This window comes from Notolepis coatsorum, assembly GCF_963971535.1.
Source record: "Notolepis coatsorum genome assembly, chromosome: 8".
Lineage (NCBI taxonomy): Eukaryota > Metazoa > Chordata > Actinopteri > Aulopiformes > Paralepididae > Notolepis > Notolepis coatsorum.
The window spans coordinates 126,817,037-126,841,827 of record NC_140172.1 but is presented as its reverse complement, the minus strand read 5'-3'; the positions used below and the strand labels follow the sequence as shown (position 1 = coordinate 126,841,827).

General features: G+C 43.1%; 1 protein-coding gene across 1 annotated transcript; it reads left to right on the top strand.

The window, feature by feature from the left end:
- Positions 1-1,778: 1,778 nt before the first annotated feature.
- On the top strand, positions 1,779-22,864 carry foxred1 (FAD-dependent oxidoreductase domain containing 1; the record flags this gene model as incomplete). The annotated part of the gene is made up of 12 exons (XM_084319951.1): positions 1,779-2,164; positions 2,300-2,473; positions 2,803-3,023; positions 6,569-6,679; positions 7,490-7,608; positions 7,905-7,999; positions 12,043-12,144; positions 14,416-14,492; positions 18,584-18,744; positions 21,090-21,219; positions 22,317-22,421; positions 22,610-22,864. The coding sequence occupies exons 2-12, from the start codon at positions 2,320-2,322 to the stop codon at positions 22,862-22,864; spliced, it is 1,530 nt and encodes a 509-aa protein (XP_084176077.1). The 5' UTR covers positions 1,779-2,164; positions 2,300-2,319.
- Between the last annotated feature and the right edge of the window lie 1,927 nt (positions 22,865-24,791).

The following is a 24,791-nucleotide window of genomic DNA, read 5'->3' as shown; positions in this document are numbered from 1 at the left end:
CGGTTCAAATAACAAACTCAGCAAGACCGACGGCTTCTCAGTTACAGTGGGTGACAATATTGTCACAAGGAAAGATGAAATTACCTACCTGGGTTCCATCCTAGAGGCTAATCTCTCCTGTGACAAAATGGCATCCAATGTAATAAAAAAAGTCAACCAACGAACTCGATTCTTGTACCGGATCTCCTCTCTGGTAAACAAGAATACCCTGAAGACTCTGGCAGGAGCACTCATTCAGGGGTACTACGACTATGCTTGCACCTCATGGTACCAAAGCACCTCAAAGGCGCTAAAAACAAAATTACAAACATCTCAAAACAAACTGGTCAGACTACTGCTTGACCTTACTCCTAGAACCCACCTCACCCCTGCCCACTTTGACAACCTAGGATGGCTTAGAGTAGACGACAGAGTACAGCAACTTGCAATGGGCCTGGTCTACAAGATACACTACACGACCAAGGTACCCATGTACATGTCAAAATACTTCCCAAAGGTCAGTGAATACCACGATCACAACACCAGAGGGAGCTCCACAAATCATGTTAAACCCAGATTCGGCTCAAATAAGGGACTAAACACGTTTCGCAATTATGCCACATCAATGTGGAACGCCCTACCCAAAGCTGTAAAGGAATGTGGATCACTACCCACTTTCAAAACCTCTCTCAAGGGACACCTACGGGAGACTGCAATTCAACACTGGCCCCTGTAAATATCCTAACCCAACCCCCTCCAATGTACAGTCATTTACCTAGTATGGTTTTGTCAATAGTCCAATGTACAATTTTGTTTGTTTGTACAGTGTCTCCCCCCCCCCCCTCAATGTACAGTTTTGCTTGTTTATACAGTGTGCCCCCCCCCCCCCAACCACCTCCAATGTAGATTACCCAGTATGGTTGTCAATATCCCAGTGTACCCAACCCCCCCCCACCCAGCCTCCTCCAATGTAGTTTCTACGTCAAATGTATATACTCCCTTTTCCTGACTCCTTCTGTATCACAAACAGTACTGTATTTGCAAATCTGGTATGTCATAAATGTATAGATGTAGCAGTACTGACTATCTGTATGTCATGTATGTCATATATGTCCTGATGAATTGAAAATGGGGGACCCTGATGTAAACAAGACGAAAGTCTTTCTCTGGTCTGCATCCCCTTAACAATTGTGTGTATTGAGCTGTACTGTATTGTACCCATTCTGCAATCTGTTAATAAAGTTTTCAATCAATCAATCAATCAATCAATCAATCAATCAAACGTAAAACTGCCATAAAGAAAAGTGCAGTCTTGGCTATCTTCCTCAAATGTCATGCCATCCAATGAGACCCGACTGACGTTGACGTTTGATTGATTGATTGATTGAAAACTTTATTAACAGATTGCAGAATGGGTACAATACAGTACAGCTCAATACACACAATTGTTAAGGGGATGCAGACCAGAGAAAGACTTTCGTCTTGTTTACATCAGGGTAATCAGCCTGATCTGATCCTGTTCAACAAGTTATAATCGTTTTTTTTTTTTTTTTTTCTAAGGTTCCATAACCTAGATAACATTCCAGTCTAGAACGATAATGTTCCCAGGTTGTTACACCCCTCTTATCATTACGACTCTCCTGTAATGTACTGCCAATAATGGCCATCGGAGGGCGCCAGAGACTTACCCATTGGTGCAGTATCCACTGCTCGTCAGTTTTGGTTTTATTCTAATCCTATTGGCTGTTGGGACGCACGTGGTGGGGGGGGGCGGTGCATTATTGCCGGAAGTACAGAGCGCAACAGCCTCGTTGACGCGTCGGGAGCTAAGTGACTATGTTTGTTGGAACCAAAGACATTTAATTCAGCATCTAGCTATGGCGGGGTTGAAATATTAACGCTATAGTTAAATGACGGATGATAATCAGGTTATGGATCAGGATTAAACATCATATATAATCCTTGTTGATGCTACCCATTTGAACATAACAAGCCAAGGTTAATTGTTGATCTATTCGCCCCGGCTGGTCGACAAGGGGGACCCCCTATTTTCACGCCATTTGACCTCGGTGGGGGGGGGGCATTGTTTATAAACCAAACCTTCACCTCACTGGAGACCTCACGCCAGCAACCATGACCTCAAAACGTCCTGCAGAACCATGCTGGGCGAACTGACCGCCTGTAGGTCAGTGGACCGATTTTGATTGGCCATCTTCCTTTGGTTGCGCGCTGACGCAAACCACGTAACGTGACGTAAACACGCGATAAAATACACGCGCGTTGGTTGACAGCAAAGGGTGCATGTGATACTGGTTTACAGATTTCTGCAGCACAGCTGACATGTCAACGCAGCGAACACTCCATGTTGCAGTTCGTACTGCTCACGGATTGCTCGGCTCCTCATCAGGAGTGATCCATCAGCAAACACGGCTCTGCGCACTGGGATGCCGACGTCTGAGCACCGGTAGACCTCTCCAGAATGACTTCTTCAAAGGTGACAGGGTCATGACTAACTAACTAACTTTAACGGCTTACAGTTGCTTTGAAATGTCGACACAAAATGCACAATTCTGTTGTAGTCCACCACGCATAGCACACGTTTATAACTGTGTTGTTATTATCATGAGCATTGCTACCCTGCAGGTCTTTAATGAATGAATGAATGAAAACTTTATTTAACAGATTGCAGAATGGGTACAATACAGTATGGCTCAATACACACAGGGGATGCAGAGCAGAGAAAGACGTTTGTCTTGTTTACATTTACAGCTCAGAAGGGGTTGACAACGTGATGTAATGTTGAACTTTCTATATACTTTTTAGACCTGGAGTCCCAGTTCAGTGCCTTCAGGAAGAAGGCATCCGCCGCCCTGCCGGGGAGTGACTGGAGACCCTTTGAGACAAACCCCAACCTTCCCCCGGAGAGGGCGGACATAGTGATTGTTGGCGGCGGCGTGGTGGGCTGGTCCATCGCCTATTGGCTGAAGAAGAAGGAGAGGATACGGGGGGGCGTACGGGTGGTCGTGGTGGAGAAGGATCCAACGGTGAGAGGCCCCTACTTCTACTACTTTTGATGATGGGGCACTTCATCAAAAAACAATGCTGATTTATTTTGCACATAATCACACAACCATCTAAAAACTCTAAACCGCTTTGCACACGTTCATGTAGTTTGAGAGTAAATTAGTTTGAATATGGCCACCATTTAATCCTTGTGTTCTGTTAATTTTACAGCACAGTGAAAGGATGTAGATGAAAAAATAGCAACACCTTATCGTATAGGGACTGCTACCTTGTATAATTTCAATGAGCTGTAATTAACAAAACACAAGGATTCAATATCCCCGATGACATCACCAGTGGCACATTTCAAACTAATTTACTCTGAACTCTAAATGAATGTGTGCAAAACGGTTTAGACTTTTTGGATGCATGTGAGATTATGTGCAAAATTAATCAGCATTGTTTTTTTGGCAAACTGCCTCTTTACATTTTTGCCGTAATGTGAATCTGTAGCTCAATAAGCATGTTCCTAACACTTCCAAGGTTAGAGGTTTGATTTCCACATTCAAGCTAAAAACAAAAATTCATAAGTTACAGTGTTTTACACGTTCATTCTCTAGGGCACTTTGGAAAAAAGTGTTCATTAACTAACTGGTATGTTATGGTGACGTGTTGTATTATGAATGCCTGTTCTACCTCGTTGCTTATGCTTGATGCCACTTACCATGGTGCGCTAAGATTCTTTACTGGCTGTAGATCTCTCACTCATCTCTGCATTTTGTACAAGAATGTAGGTTGGCTGTCCCTGCCTGCTTGTAGGCTTCATCATTGGTCTTCCTCTATAAAGCATTACTTTGACTGTTACCTCTATATCTCTGTACACACCTTACCGTTGCATCAAACTCTTCCTACAGCTTGCATTCTCAGGACTTTCTATCCACCTCAGTCCCACAAGTTCGCACTAAGTTTGGGAAGAGGGCTTTTGTGTACTCTGCTCCGTTTACCTGGAATGGACTTCAAAAATCTCTTAAACTCCAGGGCCCTCATTCATCAATGTGTGCGTAGAACATGTTCTATTTCCACACGTAAGCACGGAATGTAGAACTAGTGTACGCACAGGGAAGTCGGGATTCATCACACGTGCGTACGCAGGCTCTACACACACCTGTCATGATGAATCCCACCTTGGCTCTGCGCCGCGGCTCGTGCACGCTTTCACGTATTTGCATACCAGAAACGCCCCGATTAACCATATACGGTAATGGAATACACCCATGAAATGTGGAAAAATGGACTAAGCCGAGGGAAGCGTGTCATGAGACAGGCTGACAGACGTGTACACTTACGGTGATGTCGGATATGATATCTATTAACCATTGCTGCCTGGGCAGCGCAAACACTAATAAATACCGCGCTGGAATATGACTGCCTTTTCCCGTGTTGTTTGATTAATACCCAGGGATTAAAGTTCTCCTCAATTTTATTCCAAATCGCGATGGATCTCCCGTCAATTTTCTACCTGCTGCATATGATTTCTAGAGGCATACTACAATCTATTTTGATGTCAGTATTGGGTAGCAATGAATCTCACTGCATGTATGATGTAGCCTGCCTTTCAATACATGAACTTGAATTCCATCATGTTTGTGTGCGGGACTCACAAGGCTGTTGTCACAATGGGTGGTACCGGTGTACAGTAATAATAACAGTCCACACAATATCACGATCCATGCCATAGCCTATGTTCTATTAGGACATGATCTGTGACGACAAATGTTCTGATATCATACTCTGACAGCATGCCTATGATCAACAAAAACGCGAACTTGAATCCCATCATATACATAGTCTGTCCACTATCTGGTGTCATTGCAATGCGTTTTCTATTCTTTCTTATACAGTAAAAAGGGGGAAGAACACTATATTCATATGACTTGTATTCTGCTTACAGCTTCGAAATTCCACTTGTTTCGTTTAACGTAAAGCCTTTTAAATATAATCAAAACGTTCCCGTGTTTCTGCGGTCTGCGCAAAATAATAACGAGTTGAGCTTTATGATTTATGATGAATTGAAAATGGGGGACCCTGATGTAAACAATACGAAAGTCTTTCTCTGGTCTGCATCCCCAATTAACAATTGTATGTACTGAGCTGTACTGTACTGTACCCATTCTGCAATCTGTTAATAAACTTTTCAATCAATCAATCAATCAATCAAGCTACGCGGAGCGCAGTCAGTCAGTAGCCTACACCCCGTATATTCCGATAATGCTATATAAACCATGCTGCATTCATTCTGAGAGGAAGATCTATTTTTCCAAATGCTATTTATAGGGTTTTGACCATAATTACACTACTGTTGCTATTTTACAATGAACTATAATGAACTACGGTTCGTACAGAACATGCCAGTGTTATTATGCACAGAAGCTCATTTCCTTGTTGTAATAATATATTCTACCACTGGGCGCCAGGTACGCCTGGTCTGACCTGTGCGTAGATGTAAGCACGGAGTCAAGTTCAAATCGAAATTGATGAATCCCACTCTTTGCTTAGAAATGATCGTACGCACAGGGTAAGCACAGATCTGTGCGTAGAACACGTTGATGAATGAGGGCCCAGGCTTTTATCACTTTGCACAGTTTTAAAACACTAATTACTGACCTTTTAATCACCGATATGGGAGTGTGCAAAATTGCAAATGCTTCTCAGGTTAAGCATTTGCTCTCCCGGGCTGCTGCTTGCTCTTTTTATCTTTATCTTTTTGTCCTTTGTCTATGTTCATTTACTGTCCTGTATGGTTGTTTGTTGTTGTTTTATGTCAGGTGTTGCTCGAAAAAGAGCTCTTTGAGTCAAGCTTCTTACCTGGTGAAATAAAGGTTAAATAAATAAATGGTATGTTGTGGGCGGCCATCGTTACAATCTCAACGAGAAATCCATGGGCTTACACTCATTTACAAAACCTTCCTTGGTCTGACTCCTCCTTATTTGATACACTTGTTGAAATTGTCATCTACTCCCTATAACACCAGAGCTGCTCACCATATCTCTCTAGAGACGTTCCCTGTGTTACCACTTCTTTCTGTCAATTTGCTGCTCCCAGCAGTTGGAATGAGATGACTTTGAAAATGGACACATTGACCCTCCTCACTACTTTTAAGGACTCTATCGCAGAGTTGTTTACACACGCCTGCAACTGTCACCCAGTAACTGTAATTTGACTATTCTGCTTCATGTATGCCTTTGTCATTTTATTTGGTTGTTTGTTTGATGTGTTTTAATGATTTCCCTTACCTCTGTGATGTATGTACCATCTGTCTTTTTTCTATTTTATTATTAATATGATTAATGAATAATAATAAAAAAAAATATATATTATCAAATGTTTCTGTCCCCTTTCCCTGTTACCCTTCGAGGGGACCTTTCGTCCTCTTGCCAGGCCGTCATTGTAAATAAGAGTTTGTTCTTAATTGACCTGCCTGGTTGAATAAAGGTTAAGTAAATCAAAATAAACGTATGGTATACAGTATATCAGTCTTCTACATCCAGTAAGATGGTTGAATAGCTGTCCCTCTCTTCTCTCCAGTACTCCCAGGCCTCCACAGTGTTGTCTGCAGGGGGGATCCGACAGCAGTTCTCCCTGCCGGAGAACATCCACCTCTCCATGGCTTCCGCTGACTTCATGAGAAACATCAACGTAGGTGGACTGGGAGTTATTACTTAGTGAGTTATTACTTATTACTTAGTGAGTCATGTAGAGAGTTATTACTTATTACTTAGTGAGTCATGTAGCGAGTTATTACTTTTACTTAGTGAGTTATAGCGAGTTATTACTTAGTGAGTTATAGCGAGTTATTACTTATTACTTAGTGAGTTATTAGCGAGTTAGTGCTACAACTCTACATACATCTGATATTACTCAATAGTACTAATTTATATAGAGGGGAGATTTGGTGTATAACATGGCAATTAAAATTAAAAATTTAAATTAAAAATTTAAAATAAATATAAAGAAATCTATTACAACAACAATTACAATTTTCTGGGAGGTTTCTATATCAATTCTCTGCTCATTCAATGCCTGTCTATAATTATGCCAATTATATGCTCATTTTATGCCTACTGTATGTCTATTTTAACTGCTGTGAAGCACTTTGGGCTGCAATTCCTGTATGAAAGGTGCTATACAAATAAAGTTTATTATTATTAATATTCATAATATTGCAAACTGCAATTACATGGTGTCTTACTAACTGCAATATGTAGAAATTCATAACGCAAAACAGCCCTACACATGTTTGTCAATGACATTTCTTTCAGCCATCCCGGGCACTGTAATTCAGATAGCATTTTCCTTATTTTGGAAGCTTAATGACTCAAACTCATGAATAAATAAATAACCTAAAAGTAAATTTCAGCGGAGTGCGGCCGGCGTGCCCCAATAGCAGCTTTTCCACTATAGAGCTTGATGATTTGAAAGTGATTGACACGTTGTGTGACCACTCAGGAGCACCTCGCTGTGCTGAACGAGGAGCCCATAGACCTGCAGTTCAACCACTCAGGATACCTCTTCCTGGCCAGCGAGAACGTGGCTCATATCATGGAGGAGAACTACAGGACCCAGAGGTGTATAATCACTACATTTACATTTAGTCATTTAGCTGATGCTTTTATCCAAGTTCTGTACAACAGGTCAGCAGGAAGGGTACAACTCTGGCAGCTAAGGGTGAATAACATTGTTCGTCAAACAGCGTCGAACTTGAGTGCTACAGACTTGCATAGTAGTATAGACATATTAGCATAGTAGGTAGTAATATAGGCAAGATATGACTACTGTCTTATTGATTGATTGATTGATTATGTGACTAATATGTGTATCACATTTGTTTCAATACAACTGCAATAATCTTCTGTAACACCAGGGATGCTGGAGCCAAGGTGTCTCTCTTGTCCCCCACACAACTGAAGGAGAGGTTTCCGTGGATCAACACGGACGGAGTAGTGCTCGCTTCACACGGTAAGAAGAATAACACAATACTATCACAGGGTATTAAAAAGTCTTGAATTCATAATTCTCAATTTAAGGCCTTAAAAGGTATTAAGTCTTGAATTGAATTTCCACAGGGGTGGGCACACCGGCTGTCGGGAGATGAAATAATATCAAATATATGAAATGTTTTTGTATTCAAGTTGTTTCTTGCAGGGGCTACCGGGAACTTGGTGCGTCTGGCGAGAGCCTGTATGGAATGCACAATCATTTAAATTGGCAAGTCAGTGTCGCTCCGGGTTTTTGTTTTGTTTTGCTAGTATCGTCGTGAAATTGGTATTACATTTTTGAATACATATCGAAAAGGTCTTAAAAAGTCTTAAATTGAATGGAGTAGTAAGACTTTTCTTTTTACCTTTGACGTTTCGCCGATGAAATCGACCGCCTCCACAAGAAACGGCACAGGTGTTGTTGTGGTGTGTGTACCGTCAGCTTGCTATGGTCGTCTTGCCGGATGTGGCGAGACAAGGACGTTCCGACGTTCCGCCGTACCCCCTGACGACTTTATCAGAACAGAGCTCCAGGTGCGGGATAGTTGGGAGGGTCTCCCTCGTCCCGGTTCAATGTCCGCTTGTCCTGCTTCCGGATTTCTGTCGCCCCCTTAATTCAACTCTGGTTTCTTAGATCATGTGTGATGATGATGCCAAAGAGCTGTCTTTCCGAAGCTGTCTCTTTGTTACATGAAAGGCATGGGATTTTGTAAATCACGTTGCATTTCTTCTCTGTGTCAAATCTATTCGTGTGATAGTGAGTAAGTGGTGTAGTTTGGTGTGGGGTTTTACCATGTTATTATGCTCTGTGAGATAGTGAGTACCGGTAAGTTGTGTAGTTTGGTGTGGGGTTTTACCATGTTTTTAATGCTTATGAGATAGTGAGTAAGTGGTGTAGTTTGGTGTGGGGTTTTACCATGTTATTATGCTCTGTGAGATAGTGAGTAAGTGGTGTAGTTTGGTGTGGGGTTTTACCATGTTATTATGCTCTGTGAGATAGTGAGTAAGTGGTGTAGTTTGGTGTGGGGTTTTACCATGTTATTATGCTCTGTGAGATAGTGAGTAAGTGGTGTAGTTTGTTGTCGGGTTTTACCATGTTATTATGCTCTGTGCGATAGTGAGTAAGTGGTGTAGTTTGGTGTCGGGTTTTGCCTTGGCTGGGCGGCCCGCTCCTTTAAAACGGTGGCGCGGCACGTTTTACGCCTACGGAGACGCAGAAAAAAGTTACCAAATCCATTCCGAGACAGACTAGCGTCGCGCGTAACAAGTCTCAATCTCTCTCTCTCTTTCCTTCAAGTAACTAGGGCTGACCTTCGAATTTTCTTTTGGAATTCGAAGCTTCGGGGCCGAGATTCGATTTTAATTCGAAGCTTTGAGATAATTATTATTATATATATTTTTTTGGGACTTGTACAGCACTTTGTTCAACTTTGTCAGTGCTGTAAAGTTTAAACCTTTTTAAATCTTAGACAAATGAAACACTTTGCTTTCATGAAATATTGTAAACCGTCATTTGAGGCTTTATAAAAGCAGCACAATGAACACAAATCTGTCAGTGCCGAGTCCGACCTCATCTTAAATAACAAACAGCATTGCTTGTTGTAGTTAACAAAGAGAGGCAGAGTTGATTTAGCAAAAAAAAAAAAATTACCTTTTATTTTTTTTAATATATTCAAAATTTATTTTCATATTCGAATCCCATGCCACAAGCTTCGAAGTATTTAAGACAGCCCTACAAGTAACCAAATGTTACACTATAAAAACGAACTGGATAGTTGATATAAGTTGATATATGAACTGCATAGTTCATATAAATGAACTGCATAGTTCATATAAGCCATTCTCCCTTTCTGTGTGTGTGTGTGCACGTCCCAACTCTGGTCTTTGGAAAGTTTGATAGTATTTACTGAGGATGGCCAGATAATGTTGATATTTAAACTTAAAAAATAATTATACAGAAAGAAGCTTCAGCAAGTACAAAACGCTGCTGACCGACAAAAGAAAATCCCTCACGGAGGAAAACACAAAGGCTTATCCATCATGTATCACAATGGTGATGTCAGCTAGAGATGGGGAGAAGCGTGAACCTTTAAATGACATCTCTTTGAAATAAATTACATTTTACAGTTTTTTTCTGATTTCTTTTAAACAAATAATTTTGTATTATTTAACTATTTAATTATTATTTAGTTATTGCACTGGTAGTTGAACTGCATTGAACTGAACTGAATTGAAAAAAAGAAACCTCATAACTGAACTGGCACTGAGCATTGAACTACACTGGCACTGTTTGCAGATGTACTGTTATTAAAGTTAGTTAAAAACATAATTTTGGAACTGTTTCGGGTTGAGATGTTTGGGTAAGCGGCCATAGAAGAAAAAGAAAAAAAATGTGTATTGTTTTTTTTGGTTGAATCCAAAGGAAAAAATATAAAATCAGAATAACACTTTTTATTTCTTCTTTTTGTCAGACCATTTTTGCAGTGTGCAGTTCTCTCTCCTAATTGGATAACGTGGGAACAGGATACCAGAATTTTGTGTTTACTGGCAAAATAAATGGCCATAATTGAGCAGCCCTACCCAGTACCGTACAATGTGTGCATGTAGTCGTTCCATTGTGAAGTGCTTCGAGTGCTACTAGCACTAGCAAAGCGCTATAGAAGAGGCAGCTATTCGTTGTGTGATCAATACAAAAACATCAGTTTTTCTTGTGTTCTGTGGCGTTGGCATTTCTGTGAATGAATGTCAGGGTCGTGTGGCTAGAACACCTGGCTGCTGTGACACCATCATGTGGCAACTTGGAGACGTCATCAAGGATAATGATTCACAACGAACCTGGATGCAACAGAGGACTCACAAAACATATATTGGTCATTGACCAAATACACACGGTGACCATTTTGCTCTTATGTCATGCTCAGGATGGGATTCCTTTCCACCCTGTTCCCACCCGAGGTAATAGCTGAACCCAATCAAACGGCAAAAAAATCGATACAATGCAATATATCGTGACATTTTGTGTGACGATATTATATCATTACACTACAGTGACGGAAAGTATCAATATTTTTATTTCTTTTAATTTGACTTACTGCAATAGACCATTATTGGAATGAGGTGAACTGACTGAAAACGTTATCTTATTAGATAAAACGGATCATTTATATATATTCTTATTGCAGTTGTTAACTAAGTTTTCCATTGGGGACATAATTTGCAGTTGAAGAAATGTAATTAATCAAAATGCAATACAATATCATGATATTACAGTATCGTGACTCGAGTATCGTCTTAATATGGTATAGTGGGGCCTCCGGTGATTCCCAACCCTATTAAACACCACCCCCTGAAACACTGACAGCCCTTCTAAAAGTCACAGAGAGGCAGTGGAGGAAAGTGTGATCCTGTCAAATGCACCATGGAGAGAGCAGTGTCTCCCGTCTCTGTCGCCTAAAGAAAGGGTTGTGTGACATCATGACCACAAAACACCTCGACCACATTCACTTCCTCCAACAGACCCAAAGATCTCCCTGATAAACTGGTTCTTGGGCAAATTATCAGACGCTTTCTTTTTTTGGACAAAATCATTTTCTTTTTAATATATATATATATATATATAACCTTTATTTACCCGGGTAGGTTCTCTGAGCATGGATGCTCTTTTACAGCAACGCCTTGCTTCACATTCACGCACAGTTTCATACATTCACATCAGGGAGCTGTGCTTCCAGTCACAAGCCTGCTTCTCTTAACCTTTAGGTCACTGCAGAACTATCCCTTTAAGGCCTGTGACACCCCCCACCCCATATTCATTCTAAAACCACACTTGGCGATATCATATGGTGGGCTTCATGAGGCCCTCAGCCAACGGCTCCAGACCTTCTGAAACTAACCGGTTCTCGTTGCTGCAATTTCCTCTGCAATGTTCCAAAACCACATTCTCTCATTGTGAATCGTTGATCTCAACTGGTCTTAATTGCTAAACAACATAAACCCCTTCCTCTCTTCTTCTGTCTCACCCAGGCTTGGAGAACGAAGGTTGGTTTGATCCCTGGACGTTGCTGGATGCCTTCAGACGCAAGGCCATGTCCATGGGGGTCTACCAGTGTTTTGGAGAAGTCACGGGTTTGTAACAGTTTACTGACACAAAAGCAATGCTATTATAGCTGATGTAGCCAGAGCTGTGTAAACGGCTGCTTCTCAAACCTGTGTCCCGAGCCCCCCCTGTGTCCCCCCACCCCCACAGGAGACACGATAACCTGTCTGGCTGCCTGTGTCTCCACCCACCCCCACAGGAGACACGATAACCTGTCTGGCTGCCTGTGCCCCCCCCCCCCCCCCAACAGGAGACACGATAACCTGTCTGGCTGCCTGTGCCCCCCCCCCCCCCCCCCCAACAGGAGACACGATAACCTGTCTGGCTGCCTGTGCCCCCCCCCCCCCAACAGGAGACACGATAACCTGTCTGGCTGTCGTCATTATGGCTCCTTCTGTACGCACTTCAATACAGTTAGTCCAGCTTGTTCCGTTTGACCTCATAGAAGCCCAACATTGATAAAAAATATTTTTTAATGTAAACGTTGCCATTGTTGTTGTCCTCTTATATTTACAAAGCAGAAATTATTTATCTAAAGGTGCTACAGATAACATGTTTATGTTGAGTAATAATTTTTTTTATAATGTTTGTGGGTCCAAAATGTATGTTGTTGTTTACATGTATCCCCTCCCTACTTCCCATTTCCCCACATGGAATGCACTTAATAAATGACTTGCTGGTGCTCTAGTGCGACATCTAGTAGCTGAATGTTATTTATAGCACATTTAAATGTTCTTGCCCCCCCCCCCCATAAGGTCTTTCATATTACAGTTCCTGTAACCTTTCAGAAATTAGCTTACCATCTTCTCCAGAGAGAGACAAGAAGATAGATACCAGTTTCCTCTCTGTGTGTTCAGTAATCTGGCTGCATGTTAGCCTAGCTTAGCACATTTACATTTACATTTAGTCATTTAGCTGACTCTTTTATCCAAAGCGACTTACAAGTTTTGTATAACAATACAGCAGGAAGGGTACAACTCTTATCAGCTGAGTAACAATGTTCATCAAGGTGTTGAGTGCTACAGTGTAGGTTAGTATATTAGGACATGACAGTAAAGTTAGTTACTTTAGGGTTAGATTTCTTATATATATTTTTTTTTTTTCATTTCAGATAATGATTGAAGAAGTGTGTATTTAGTTGACGGCGAAAGATTGGACGGGTTTCAGCTGTCCTAACTAGCACTTGACAATGACAATGACAAGCACAATGAATGGAAGTGGACATGGCCGGTTGGCCTAGGCCAGTGCTTCTCAAACTTTTTCTGTCAGGCCCCCCTTTGGCGGACCAAAATATTTGGGCCCCCCCCCTCGCCCCAACAAAATAGTCATGAAATGGGCCATGTTTTAATTTATTGAAATAACACCAATATCGTGACCTTTCAAATTGGCCCTATATTTTGTTTTCAGAGCTGTCATGGATGAAAAGCCAGCTTCACACAGATATGTGGTGCTGAATGGTATCAACACCTTAACTGCTGCATCATGAGATACTTTGAGATGAGATACTTGGTACTCAGCACCACACTCTGAAACTAGCTCTCCAGGTGGTATCAGATGAGATTTCAAAGAGTTCTTCCAAGAGTTTGGATGGAGATGTGTCAGGAAGCTTTGTCTCAATGTTGTCTGTAAAGTTTTTTTTTATCCAGAGTAACTTGGTGATCCTTTTCTGTGTTTTATTAAATAATGATTTTCAGATTTTGAGAAATGGTATTTTCATGGAGAACAGTGCAGCTGCAACAGATAGCACTTTAGTGATAATTTTCTGGAATAATTTTATTTTATTTTTTTTATTTTTATTTTTATAAATCTCAATGCCCCCCCTGTCATGCCTCTGCGCCCCCCCTGGGGGGCGCGCCCCCCACTTTGAGAAACACTGGCCTAGGCATTGTCCAACTAACACCTCTCCCGAAGGCTAACCGGCACTGTCCGCTTCCATTCATTGTGCTAAGCTAAGCTAACATGCAGCCAGATGGCTTTCTACTGAACGCACAGAGAGGAAACTGGTATCTATCTTCTTGTCTCTCTCTGGAGAAGACGGTAAGCTAATGTTGGCGTGTTCCTTTTAGATGTTCTTGCCCCCCCCCCCATAAGGTCTTATGCTCATTACAGTTCCTGTAACCTTTCAGAATTCCCTCCTGGGAAAATGCTGGCTTTTAAATACTGGACCTTTGATCACAACTATGTCTGTGTAGACATGAGGTGCTTCTAGCTTGGTACTCACTTCTCTACTTGATGGTTATTAATGTTGATTAGTTATTAGTGTTGATTAGTTATTAATGTTGATTTTGTCTCTTCTGCAGGAATTCACTGTACGACAAACCAAATGCAAACTCTCGAAGGCGGCGATGTGGGTTTCAAGAGAATAAGACATGTTTATGTAAGTGTAACAAAAGTCTTATATGCTTGGTGGAAAGTAACTTAAGTAGTTTTACTCAAGTACAGTAGTTAAAATGTTGAGCTACTTGTATTTTACGTGAGTATTTCCATTTTAGGGAACATTATACTTTTACTCCACTACAGTTCAAAGTAAATATTGTACTTTTTACTCCTCTACATTTATCGGAACCCATCAGTTACTAGTTACTTTGAAGAAAAAGATTTTGCATAGAAAATATGGCAAGAATGTATGAAGATTACATATTTTCACAATTGAAGCCTGTCAACTTCAAGATGATGTAATCAGAGCAGCATAACTACAACACATACCACTTTAACATAACCTTTAATCAGAGCAGCATAACTACAACACATACCACTTTAACATAACCTTTAATCTTATACATCATATAGCTCTGCTCTGCGTCATACTGTAATACAGGAGCTAAGCAGAGCGAGAGCTCGACAAATGTACCCGCTGAGGTCCCCCACAACCATCAGAACCGGGGAGGACCCGAGCTCCGGACCCCCCTAGCGGAGGACGGGAGGGTATCGGATCCGACTGTGCGAAGAGGAGTTTAGCAACTCAACGCACAGGGTGAGCAGACTGTGGGACTTACCCACGACTACACAAACGCGCAACCCACGCGCCACTAGGGAACGAACGGAAAGGAACAAACCCCTGTTACAACCCCTAATATCACGGGGTCAAGAGCAAAAGCCCAGCTGCATTGCCGACCCGAAGAGCCCAGCATCGGAGAGGGGGGCCGTGAGCAAGGGAAGTCTTTTCCGCTCCGGCACCCGCGCCTGCTCCAGCCAAAGGTGGCGCTGGGTTAGAGTGGCCAGGGCGCGTACCTTCCCGGCGGCGATTGCCTGCAGCTGTATCAGGTGCAGGATGGCTCCAGCCGCCTGGGTGTGCAGGAACTGATGGTGTTCGTCCAGCACTGCACCGCCCGCCATCATCCCTGACATGAAGCGCGCCAGCTGCGCGATGTTGGACGTCGCAGCTAGGCTCTGAGTCGAGGCGATGAATGACTGGTCACTCCAGTTGGCCAACTGCCTAGTTGGGGAACCGGCTTCCGCAACGGCTCCCACACCACCTCAGGACAAAGGAGAGACGCCATCGGGCTATCAAGCCGAGGCACCCCTTCCTTCAGTCCCTCGATCAAACCCACCACCCGCGTGACTTGCACATAGGCGGGGGTAAGGCCGGTGATGCGGGAGATTACCTGTCCCTGACTCACGTAGGCCTCCATTGAGGGGAAGAATGGGCAGACAACGCCCGTCTCCCTCACAGGATGACATTGCCATAGATGACCTATCAAGTCATCAGGGACAAGTGCAGGCAGTGGCTGCGGCAGCAGCACGCCATTAGCGGCTGCGGCTGTCGCCATGAGCTCCGGGAACAAGGCACGCAATTCCCCATGCGCACCTTCCTCCACGCAGCCCGCGTCCCTCACGTACGGGAGGCTGCCACTCATTGTGGTGCCACCATCCGATGCGGTTGATAGCAGGGCATCCCGTCGCCGAGTCGGAGGTTCTAACCCAACACCAGAGTACGAGGGACCCCAAGGAGACATACCACCCTGAGGGGGAGAGTGATGTGTCCCCACCGGGGCGTCAAACAAGAGCGCCTCCGCTTCCACCATAAAATCCTCTGTTTCCATCGGACAAGGAGAAACAGAAGCACCCTCGTCTGGCTCCAGCAGCTCACCAAAGCCAGGCCGTTCGCCCCTGCAGGCCACCCTCTTACGACGGGAACGAGCAGAGGCGAAGAGCTTGCGTCTCAGATCCTCCGCTACCAGAGGAGCCGTCAGCCTATTGGCCGACCGCCCCCCCGGCGGGGGAACCAGAGCTGGAACTAGGCCATCTCACAGGAGACGGCCTTGGTTCAACAGCTCCTCGGAGAGGCAAACTCTCCACCGGACGCCGATCGGGTACGTCTGACTGCCACGACCGCGGAGTCAGCGCAGCCCCACGACGCACGGCAGAGGCGGCAATGGAGAACCTTTGGTGAAGGGTGATGTTGCGAGCGCTCGGACCCCCCGAAGAAGACATTATAACTTAGCTTTTTTCTCTTAAATTGTGAGAAGAAAAAAAAAGAAACAATGTCAGCTCCAATTCCTTTCTTCAATATTTCAGCAGTCTCAAAGTGGTGTATACAGGCACTTGCCGTGGTGAAAACTAAAGAAGGAGCTGTTAGTATGGCCACACCCCTGCTTATGTAGAGGAGCGGATGGGGGTGTGGCCAGGCAGATGAGGTGTGTAAAGGTGCATGTGAAAATGTATTCAGTGCTAATACTGATATGGAAGAGTATTACAGTATGACGCAGAGCGGAGCTATACGATGTATAACATAACCTTTAATCAAAGCAGCATAACTAGAACACATACCACTTTAACCTTTAGTGGTCAGTGGATCGAGGATTGAATGCTCCCAAGCACTGGAATACACAAACGTCATGTAGAATGCATATTTTTACTTTAGATACTAGTACATTCAATAGTAAATACTTCTCTACTTTTTCTGAAGTAGAATTTGAATGGAGGATCTTTACTTTTACCAGAGTACTAATTTATCTGAGTATTTCTACTTTTACTTAAGTAAAGGAACTGTGTACACTGATTATATGTAAGGGATACTGCTAGAAAAATATGTTGGATAGTATGGAAGCTAAGACTGGTAGGATGGGATACATGATAGCGATTACATTTGTGATGCCAAGAATGCACTGATGGCATTATCATGCTGTGTTGCTGCTTTTGTCGCCACCTGGTGGATTCCTGAGGACAAGGCAGGCGCAAGAAAATTTAAAAGCTAAGTCTAGCTGCTACTAGACTTTTTTACTGTAAATAATGATGATGCTTTGGCCTCAGGAGGTCTCCAGGGACCGTCTGGATGAAACCATGTGACGCTCGGCTACTGTCACCTGGTTAACCCTTTCACTACCAAATGGTTAACCCTTTCACTGCGACAATACAGAAGGTTAACCCTTTCACTACGACACTACAGACAGTTAACCGTTTGTAGTGTCGTAGTGAAAGGGTTAAATGCTTTTCAACCAGAAAATGAAAGACACTGAAGTAGTGTAACCAGACATGCAAGGGCATTGACATGAAGGATCTTCACTCAGCTCTAATGTTCACTGCAGCAGAGGATGAGAGCTGTGGAGAAAACTCGACAAGATGGTGCTGAGTCTCAACTAGGGGCTGATCCCCCTCTGGGAGGCAAACACATAATTTGTTTTATTTGTGCAATAAAGAAAGCCATTTGCTGTAATAATTTTTTTTTAAAACGCGTTGTCATAGGCGCTGTGCTTATGAACACTGAAACTCTAAATTGAGAGGTCATTCTATGATTTCAACTCAAAAGATGCAGAGTTTCGGTGCCCAAGTGGCGAACCATGTAACACGCTGCGTCGCGAAGTGGCCGACCCGGGTTCGATTCCCGGACCCGCCGTCCTTTGCCGAATGTCTTCCCCCCGCTCTGTCTCCCGTTCTCTCTCTCTCTCTCTCTCTCTCTCTCTCTCTCTCTCTCTCTCTCTCTCTCTCTCTCTCTCTCTCTCTCTCTCTCTCTCTCTCTCTCTCTCTCAGAGCAGAGTTTCACCTATATTATGATGCTGGTTTTGGATTAATATTAATTTCTTTAAGGAAACATGAAAGCACTGTTCATCTTAAAGTCGATGTTTACACCTTTTGCCTCCACATTGATTTAGAACAGTGAACAAGTAGCTGTCCAGTTATCAGCCAATCAGAAGAGATTATTCTCACAGTACGTGGTATAAACCTCATTCGTTTTTATGATGCAAATCTGTCAAAACGTCCGTCGGTTAAAGGGATAGTTCAGCTTTTTTGGAATCTCGTTTGCTACTTACCACCACAATCCTTTCTCACCACAATCCATCCATCCATCCATCCACCCATCCATCCATCCATCCATCCTTCCATCCACCCTCATACTAGCTCCGGTTAGTTAGCCACGAACCAATGCAAAGTCAGTGCAATGGGGTGGAGTTCCTGTGTGTTGGAGCTGACTGAAGACGGCTCCACAGTGCAAACACAGATTTCGGTTTCTCCCTTGTCTTTGAGCAGGTTCACATGCAGAACAGTATGGAGTACCAGCCGGTGGAATGTGCCATCGTGGTGAATGCGGCAGGAGCCTCCTCAGGGAAATTGGCAAAGATGGTGGGCATTGGCTACGGTCCTAAAGACACGGTTGCTGGCGTCCCCTTCCCCGTGGAGCCCAGGAAGAGGTAAACGACTAAAGGAACACGCCAACATTTAGGGAAATTAGCTTACCATCTTCTCCAGAGAGAGACAAGAAGATGGATACCAGTTTCCTCTCTGTGCGTTCAGTAGAAAGCTATCTGGCTGCATGTTAGCCTAGCTTAGCACAATGAATGGAAGCGGACATGGCCGGTTCGCGTCTATGCTTTTTTTTTTTTTTTTTACTTTGGCCATTCCGCTGGCTCTTTTTTGCGTTTATCGTATTTACTCTGGTCAAGAATGACCGACAGAAACAGGCTGAAGGGGTACAGATGGGGGGGAAGACACTCTGGGAAAGGCACGGCTGCAGTCCGGGATTCGAACTCGCTAAACCCCAGATCCGTGACGAGCACGGTTGTCCCCGGCGCCGAAATAGCGCTCGAGGTACGCGGTGAGCTACTGGAGCTCCCCCTCGCGTCTATGCTTTTACCAACGCGTTCGTGTTTCCGGGTTCCCGTTTTGCGCTCTGATTGGCCACTGACCTACGCTAGTACGCCCCCCCTCGCTATGAGCGTAGCAGGACGCTAGTGGGCTAGTCGCTAAAATATATATCGTTTTATATATAATTGTACCAACACACACATTGTCCTGCAATACATGTACAGTGAATGCACAGCTACATTCGCCATATATTTCTATTGCTGCTGCGGTCTACAGTGAAATGCAATATTATTATTATTATTATTATTATTATTATTGTAAAGATTATCATTACAATCGCAGCCGCCTGGAGAGGCAATGTTACAAGTGTACAAGGGTTGTGTGCAAAGAGCACAGCCTCTCAATTTGCACAACGATTGTATTGCAGGACAATGTGTGTACTGCCGTCTGCCTAATATCTGTGTTGGTACAATTATATATAAAACGATATAAATTTTAGCGACTAGCCCACTAGCGTCCTGCTACGCTCATAGCGAGCGGGGCGTACTAGCGTAGGTCAGTGGCCAATCGGAGCGCAAAACGGGAACCCAGAAACACGAACGCGTTGGTAAAAGCATAGACGCGGCCGGTTCAGTAATCCAGAACTATTTTATTGATGTCTGCACTTTATGTGCTCATTTTATGTCTATTTATTCTATTCTACTATTTTATTGCACTGCACTATTGAACTATTTTACTCTGTCTATTTTATTTTACTCTTTTTATTATTGTCTATTTAAAACTGAATCAAACCATAAACAAGGTGGCCTGTTGGGATGTTAGATACTAATGTGAAAAACCATGATTTTATATGTCTGCACTTTATGTGCACATTTTATGCCTGTCTTTTTTCTGTTGTGAAGTACTTTGAGCTGCAATTTCTGTATGAAAGGTGCTATACAAATAAAGTTTATTATTATTATTATTATTATTATTATGCACTTTACTGTTACTTTGCACTCTGGTTAGATGCCAACTTAATTTCATTGTACTGTACTTGTGCTGGGCGATAGCAATACAAAACATGCTGATTTATTTTGCACACTCAGTTCTGCACACATGCATTTTGTTTGACAGTTATTGAGAGTAAATGAGTTGGAATATAATTTAATTTCAAGATCCTCCTCATCACCTACAAAGCCCTTCACTCCCTTGCCCCCCGGTACCTAGCAGACCTCCTCCATCCCTACATTCGGCCCCCGGAGGCTGCGGTCCTCTGACTCCGGTCTCCTCTCCATCCCCACCACCAACATGCGGACTGTTGGTCCCAGAGCCTTCTCTGTGGCCGCACCCACCCTCTGGAACTCTCTCCCTCCAAACATCCGTAGTGCTACATCCCTGAACCCAAATCCCAACTCAAAACCCACCTTTTCACCAAATTTGTAAATGACTGCCTGATTTCTCCTTTTTCTTTTGTTTTCTTTCTTTTCTTTCCTTTTGATTAATATTTTGTTGTTACGTTGTTCCCTGTCCCCCTCCCTTAGCTGTTAAGCGCCTTGGGTCTCCTGAAAGGCGCTATATAAATCTAAGATATTATTATTATTATTATTAATATTGCCACCAGTGATGTCATCGGGGACATTGAATCCTTGTGTTAATTACAGCACCGTGAAATGATAAGGATAAGACAAGGCATTGCTATTTTTTCATCTACACCATTTCACCGTGCTGTAATTAACACAACACAAGGATTCAGTGTCTCCGATGTCGGCCATAGTAAAACTAATTTACTCTCAATAACTGTCAAACTAAATGAACGCATACAGTTTTTGGATGTGTGTGAGATTATGTGCAAAATAAATCCTTTCAAATAAATTAAAGCTACTATCAGAAATGTCTAAACTTGAGGACAAATGTTTGCAAGGTTAGGCCCATTGTAGTACAACTGACTTCTCCCCACATCTGCCTTTAGGTATATCTATGTATACCACTGTCCAGACGGACCAGGGTTGGACTCTCCTTTCCTGATTGACTACTCTGGGGTGTACTTCAGACGAGAGGGACTAGGCGGCAACTACATTGTCGGGATGTCACCAGACGAGGTACGCAATAGCAGGGGTTGGGTATCGAGAACCAAGTACCAGTTGGTACCGGGTTCCAACATGGTCGATACTAACCCGGACCCAATCATGTGCGGCACCGAAACTGTGAGGATCCATGTACTTTCGAAAAAGAAGAGGAAAAGGTTCCATTTTGGCACCATTTTAGGAACCGGCATCGTTTTAAAGTATCGGTTTTGGCACCGGAATCGAAAAAAATTCAAGCAATACCCAACCCTAAGCCGGGCTGAACAAATCATACGTTACGCCACCAAAAGGCACCTGGTCTGTATAGAGGCATTTAGTATGCCGAAAAGAATCGGATCATTCTCACTTTAAAGCTTGTAACCGGAGTTGCAAGTGTGAACCCTGGCCATATGCAGGCAATTGCAACTAAAAGAAAAAACGAGCAGGAGCGTCAGGATCTTCCCGATGCAGTGCTGTGTCTCACTCGCTGATGCTCTTGTGTGTGAAATAATGTGTTTGTACAAACTGAAGATGGGCAGTAGCCACAACACACAAGAAATGGTAAATGGCTGCATTTATATAGCGCTTTTATCCAAAGCGCTTTACAATTTGTGCCTCACATTTGACCAATTCACTCACAACCATGCAAGGTGACAACCTGCTCATCAGGAGCAATTAGGGGTTAAGTGTCTTGCTCAAGGACACTTCGACATGCTGCTCGGGAGGAGTGGGAATCGAACTGGGAACCTCCGGATTACCAGACGACGGCTCTACCTCCTGAGCCACAATGTCACCTGTACTGAGATTAGTGTGCAGCTCTGTGTGCAACTTAAAGGGATAGTTCAGGTGTATTTTTAACCCTAGCGATATTTCTTACTTGCCAGTGATGTTGATCATCCAGCATAATCCATGCTGTTCCTCATAATAGCTCCGGCTAGTTCGCCACAAACCAATTCAAAGTGGAGGAGGACAAGCTCCTGTCTGTACAAGCTGACTGAAGACTTTTATAGGCTATGTTGGCTGTTCTAAAATTAAATAAAAATGTAGGTCACGTTTTCAAGTACACGATTGTTTATTGTTTACTAAAATAAAATATGCATGAAAGCTACAGTCAGTGTTGTTGTTTTTTTCAGATGGAGGAGCCAGACACCAGTAATTTGGAGGTGGATCACCAGTTCTTTGAGGAGAAGATCTGGCCTCACTTGGCTCATCGTGTTCCTGCTTTTGAGAACATCAAGGTAAGTTCCTTTTTTTGTTTAGGTGCCTTAGAAATCCATTATTAAAGACTAATTATAGCTTCCCAATGTTATAGTATCCCAGTAATATGGTATTCTTATTAAATAATTGACTCCATTTCTTAAGATGATTTGAGTATCGAGGTCGATTTCTACTGATGAAATTCACCCTCTCACATTCTTCCCTTCAGGTTACCAGTGCGTGGGCGGGTTTCTACGACTACAACTCCTTTGACCAGAACGCCATCTTGGGCATCCATCCGTTGGTCAGCAACATGATCTTCGCCACGGGCTTCAGCGGGCACGGCCTGCAGCACTCGCCCGCGGCGGGCAGGGCCGTGGCGGAGCTCATCCTGGACGGAAACTTCACCACGCTGGACCTCAGCGCCCTCGGCTTCAGGCGCATACTGGCCCAGGAGCCCATGCTGGAGAGGAACATTGTCTGAGGGAGGGAGGGAGGGAGGGAGGGAGGGAGAGAGGGAGGGAGGGAGAGGGAGGGAGAGAGGGAGGGAGGGAGAGAGAGAGAGAGAGAGGAGATCTCTGGTGGTGGGAAAAGGGGGGAACTGCCTCTTAAATAGGAGTGAGGGATGGAGGAGGTATAGAGCGGAGGAGACAGGTGTGGCGATCCCCCCGTAAATATTGACTTCCTGTTTGACTCTGGAAAGTCCCAGGTGCCAACAGTGGGATTTAAAGTTTGCTCACTTTTAAATGCCAGGACAATGCGTTGTAGCTCAAATGGAAACTGCAATCCTAAAGGTTCCAAGGACACACAGCCGCTGTGCTAAACATCCAGAAACTGTAGAAACACAGTTAGACTTCAGATTGAGGGGGAGGGGGGGGGGGGGGGGGGGTTTGATCAGAATCAGTGACAAAAAAATTGGTAAATTATTATTTAAAAAAATGTTTACTACATTTTCAATTGAGTCATAATGGCTACATTAGGAAGATATTGTTAATGTTTGCTGATCTTAATTTCCAGGTATTAAATTAATGCTATATCGTATAATTATTTTTGTTGAAAGTAGAGAAGTGCTACAATTGCCATGTTAGATTATGGAAGTACGCAATGGAGGTTGTGGCATTTCAATGCCCCACTCGTGTAAACAATGTCCATTTCTGAAATTAAATCAGCATCTTTGCTTCATGTAGTATCAGTCCATCTTCCGTGTATTAATGGTTGTTACTGGGAGAAACCCATGGTCACCTCAGGAATGTAGTTGGAGCCAGTGGTCCTTCATGTAATATAATATAATGTAATGCAGTGTGCAGTATGTTTGTTCGGATGGCCCATAAAGAAATGGCTGCGAATAGATTTCCTTTTTTTTTTGTATATAGGTCAACATCCTCCACTGTCATTTACAATCATTTACCCTCAGGGTTAGTAATGCATTGAAAGCAATGGGAGAATGAATTGCAGCTAGTGATCTAACCAGATTTTAAATCTATTTCAGTTTGAGCAAAAAGCATAATCGGATCAGTAACATCTATTGAATTGTCTTTAAACTGGAATGTATTGTTTGTTTAACTGCATATTCAATGGATTTTGGAGGCAAAGAAGTCCAGAGGTAACTATGAAATCAATACAAGTGTTCTTACAGAGTTTGATTGTCACAGTCAGTTACTCATTTCGATCTTGTGCTGGAAATCAGCAATTTTGTAACATTTCATTTTGTTACAACCTTATTGTTTCCCAACCCTTTTACTATTGTACTCAAAATATGTTTCAATAATCTATACTTTGTATCCGTTTCTGTCAGAAATCACTCGCATCTTTAGTTTGATGGCAAAATAAATGCCAATGGTAATACAGTAAGTCTTGGCGGTGTGGTCCTACTGTTTGAGTTGCTCCCTGCTGCATGAGAGGTTAAAGCACAACAGCTCGCCTCACACAGAATATAAAGCATAACGACATACTGAAACTGAACAGCAGGGGGCACTGGAGTGAATCCCCCATGGGCGCTGCAACGCTAGAGCAGTTGCATACAACAAGGAGTAGAACCAAAGCAGTTGGAGGTGGTGGTGATGATGGTGGGGGGTTACAGCAGCGGCTAAAGTACTGAGTGTGTGTGAAAGGGGAAGTCATTAAATAGACTGTCAACGCATTGTATGCATTGTATTTATTTTCTGTTTTGAGTCCGTTTTAAGTTATCAGCTCTCATTATGCTCTCAAATGCAATGTGGTTACATTTAATTGCATAGTTTGAGATAGACAGTCGTCAAGTTTCTTTATTAGTTGTCATATAGTCAATAGTATAATCAACTATATTATATATATATATATATTGACTATAATCAATAGTCCAATGTACAATTTTGTTTGTTTGTACAGTGTCTCCTCCCCCCCCCCTCAATGTACAGTTTTGCTTGTTTATA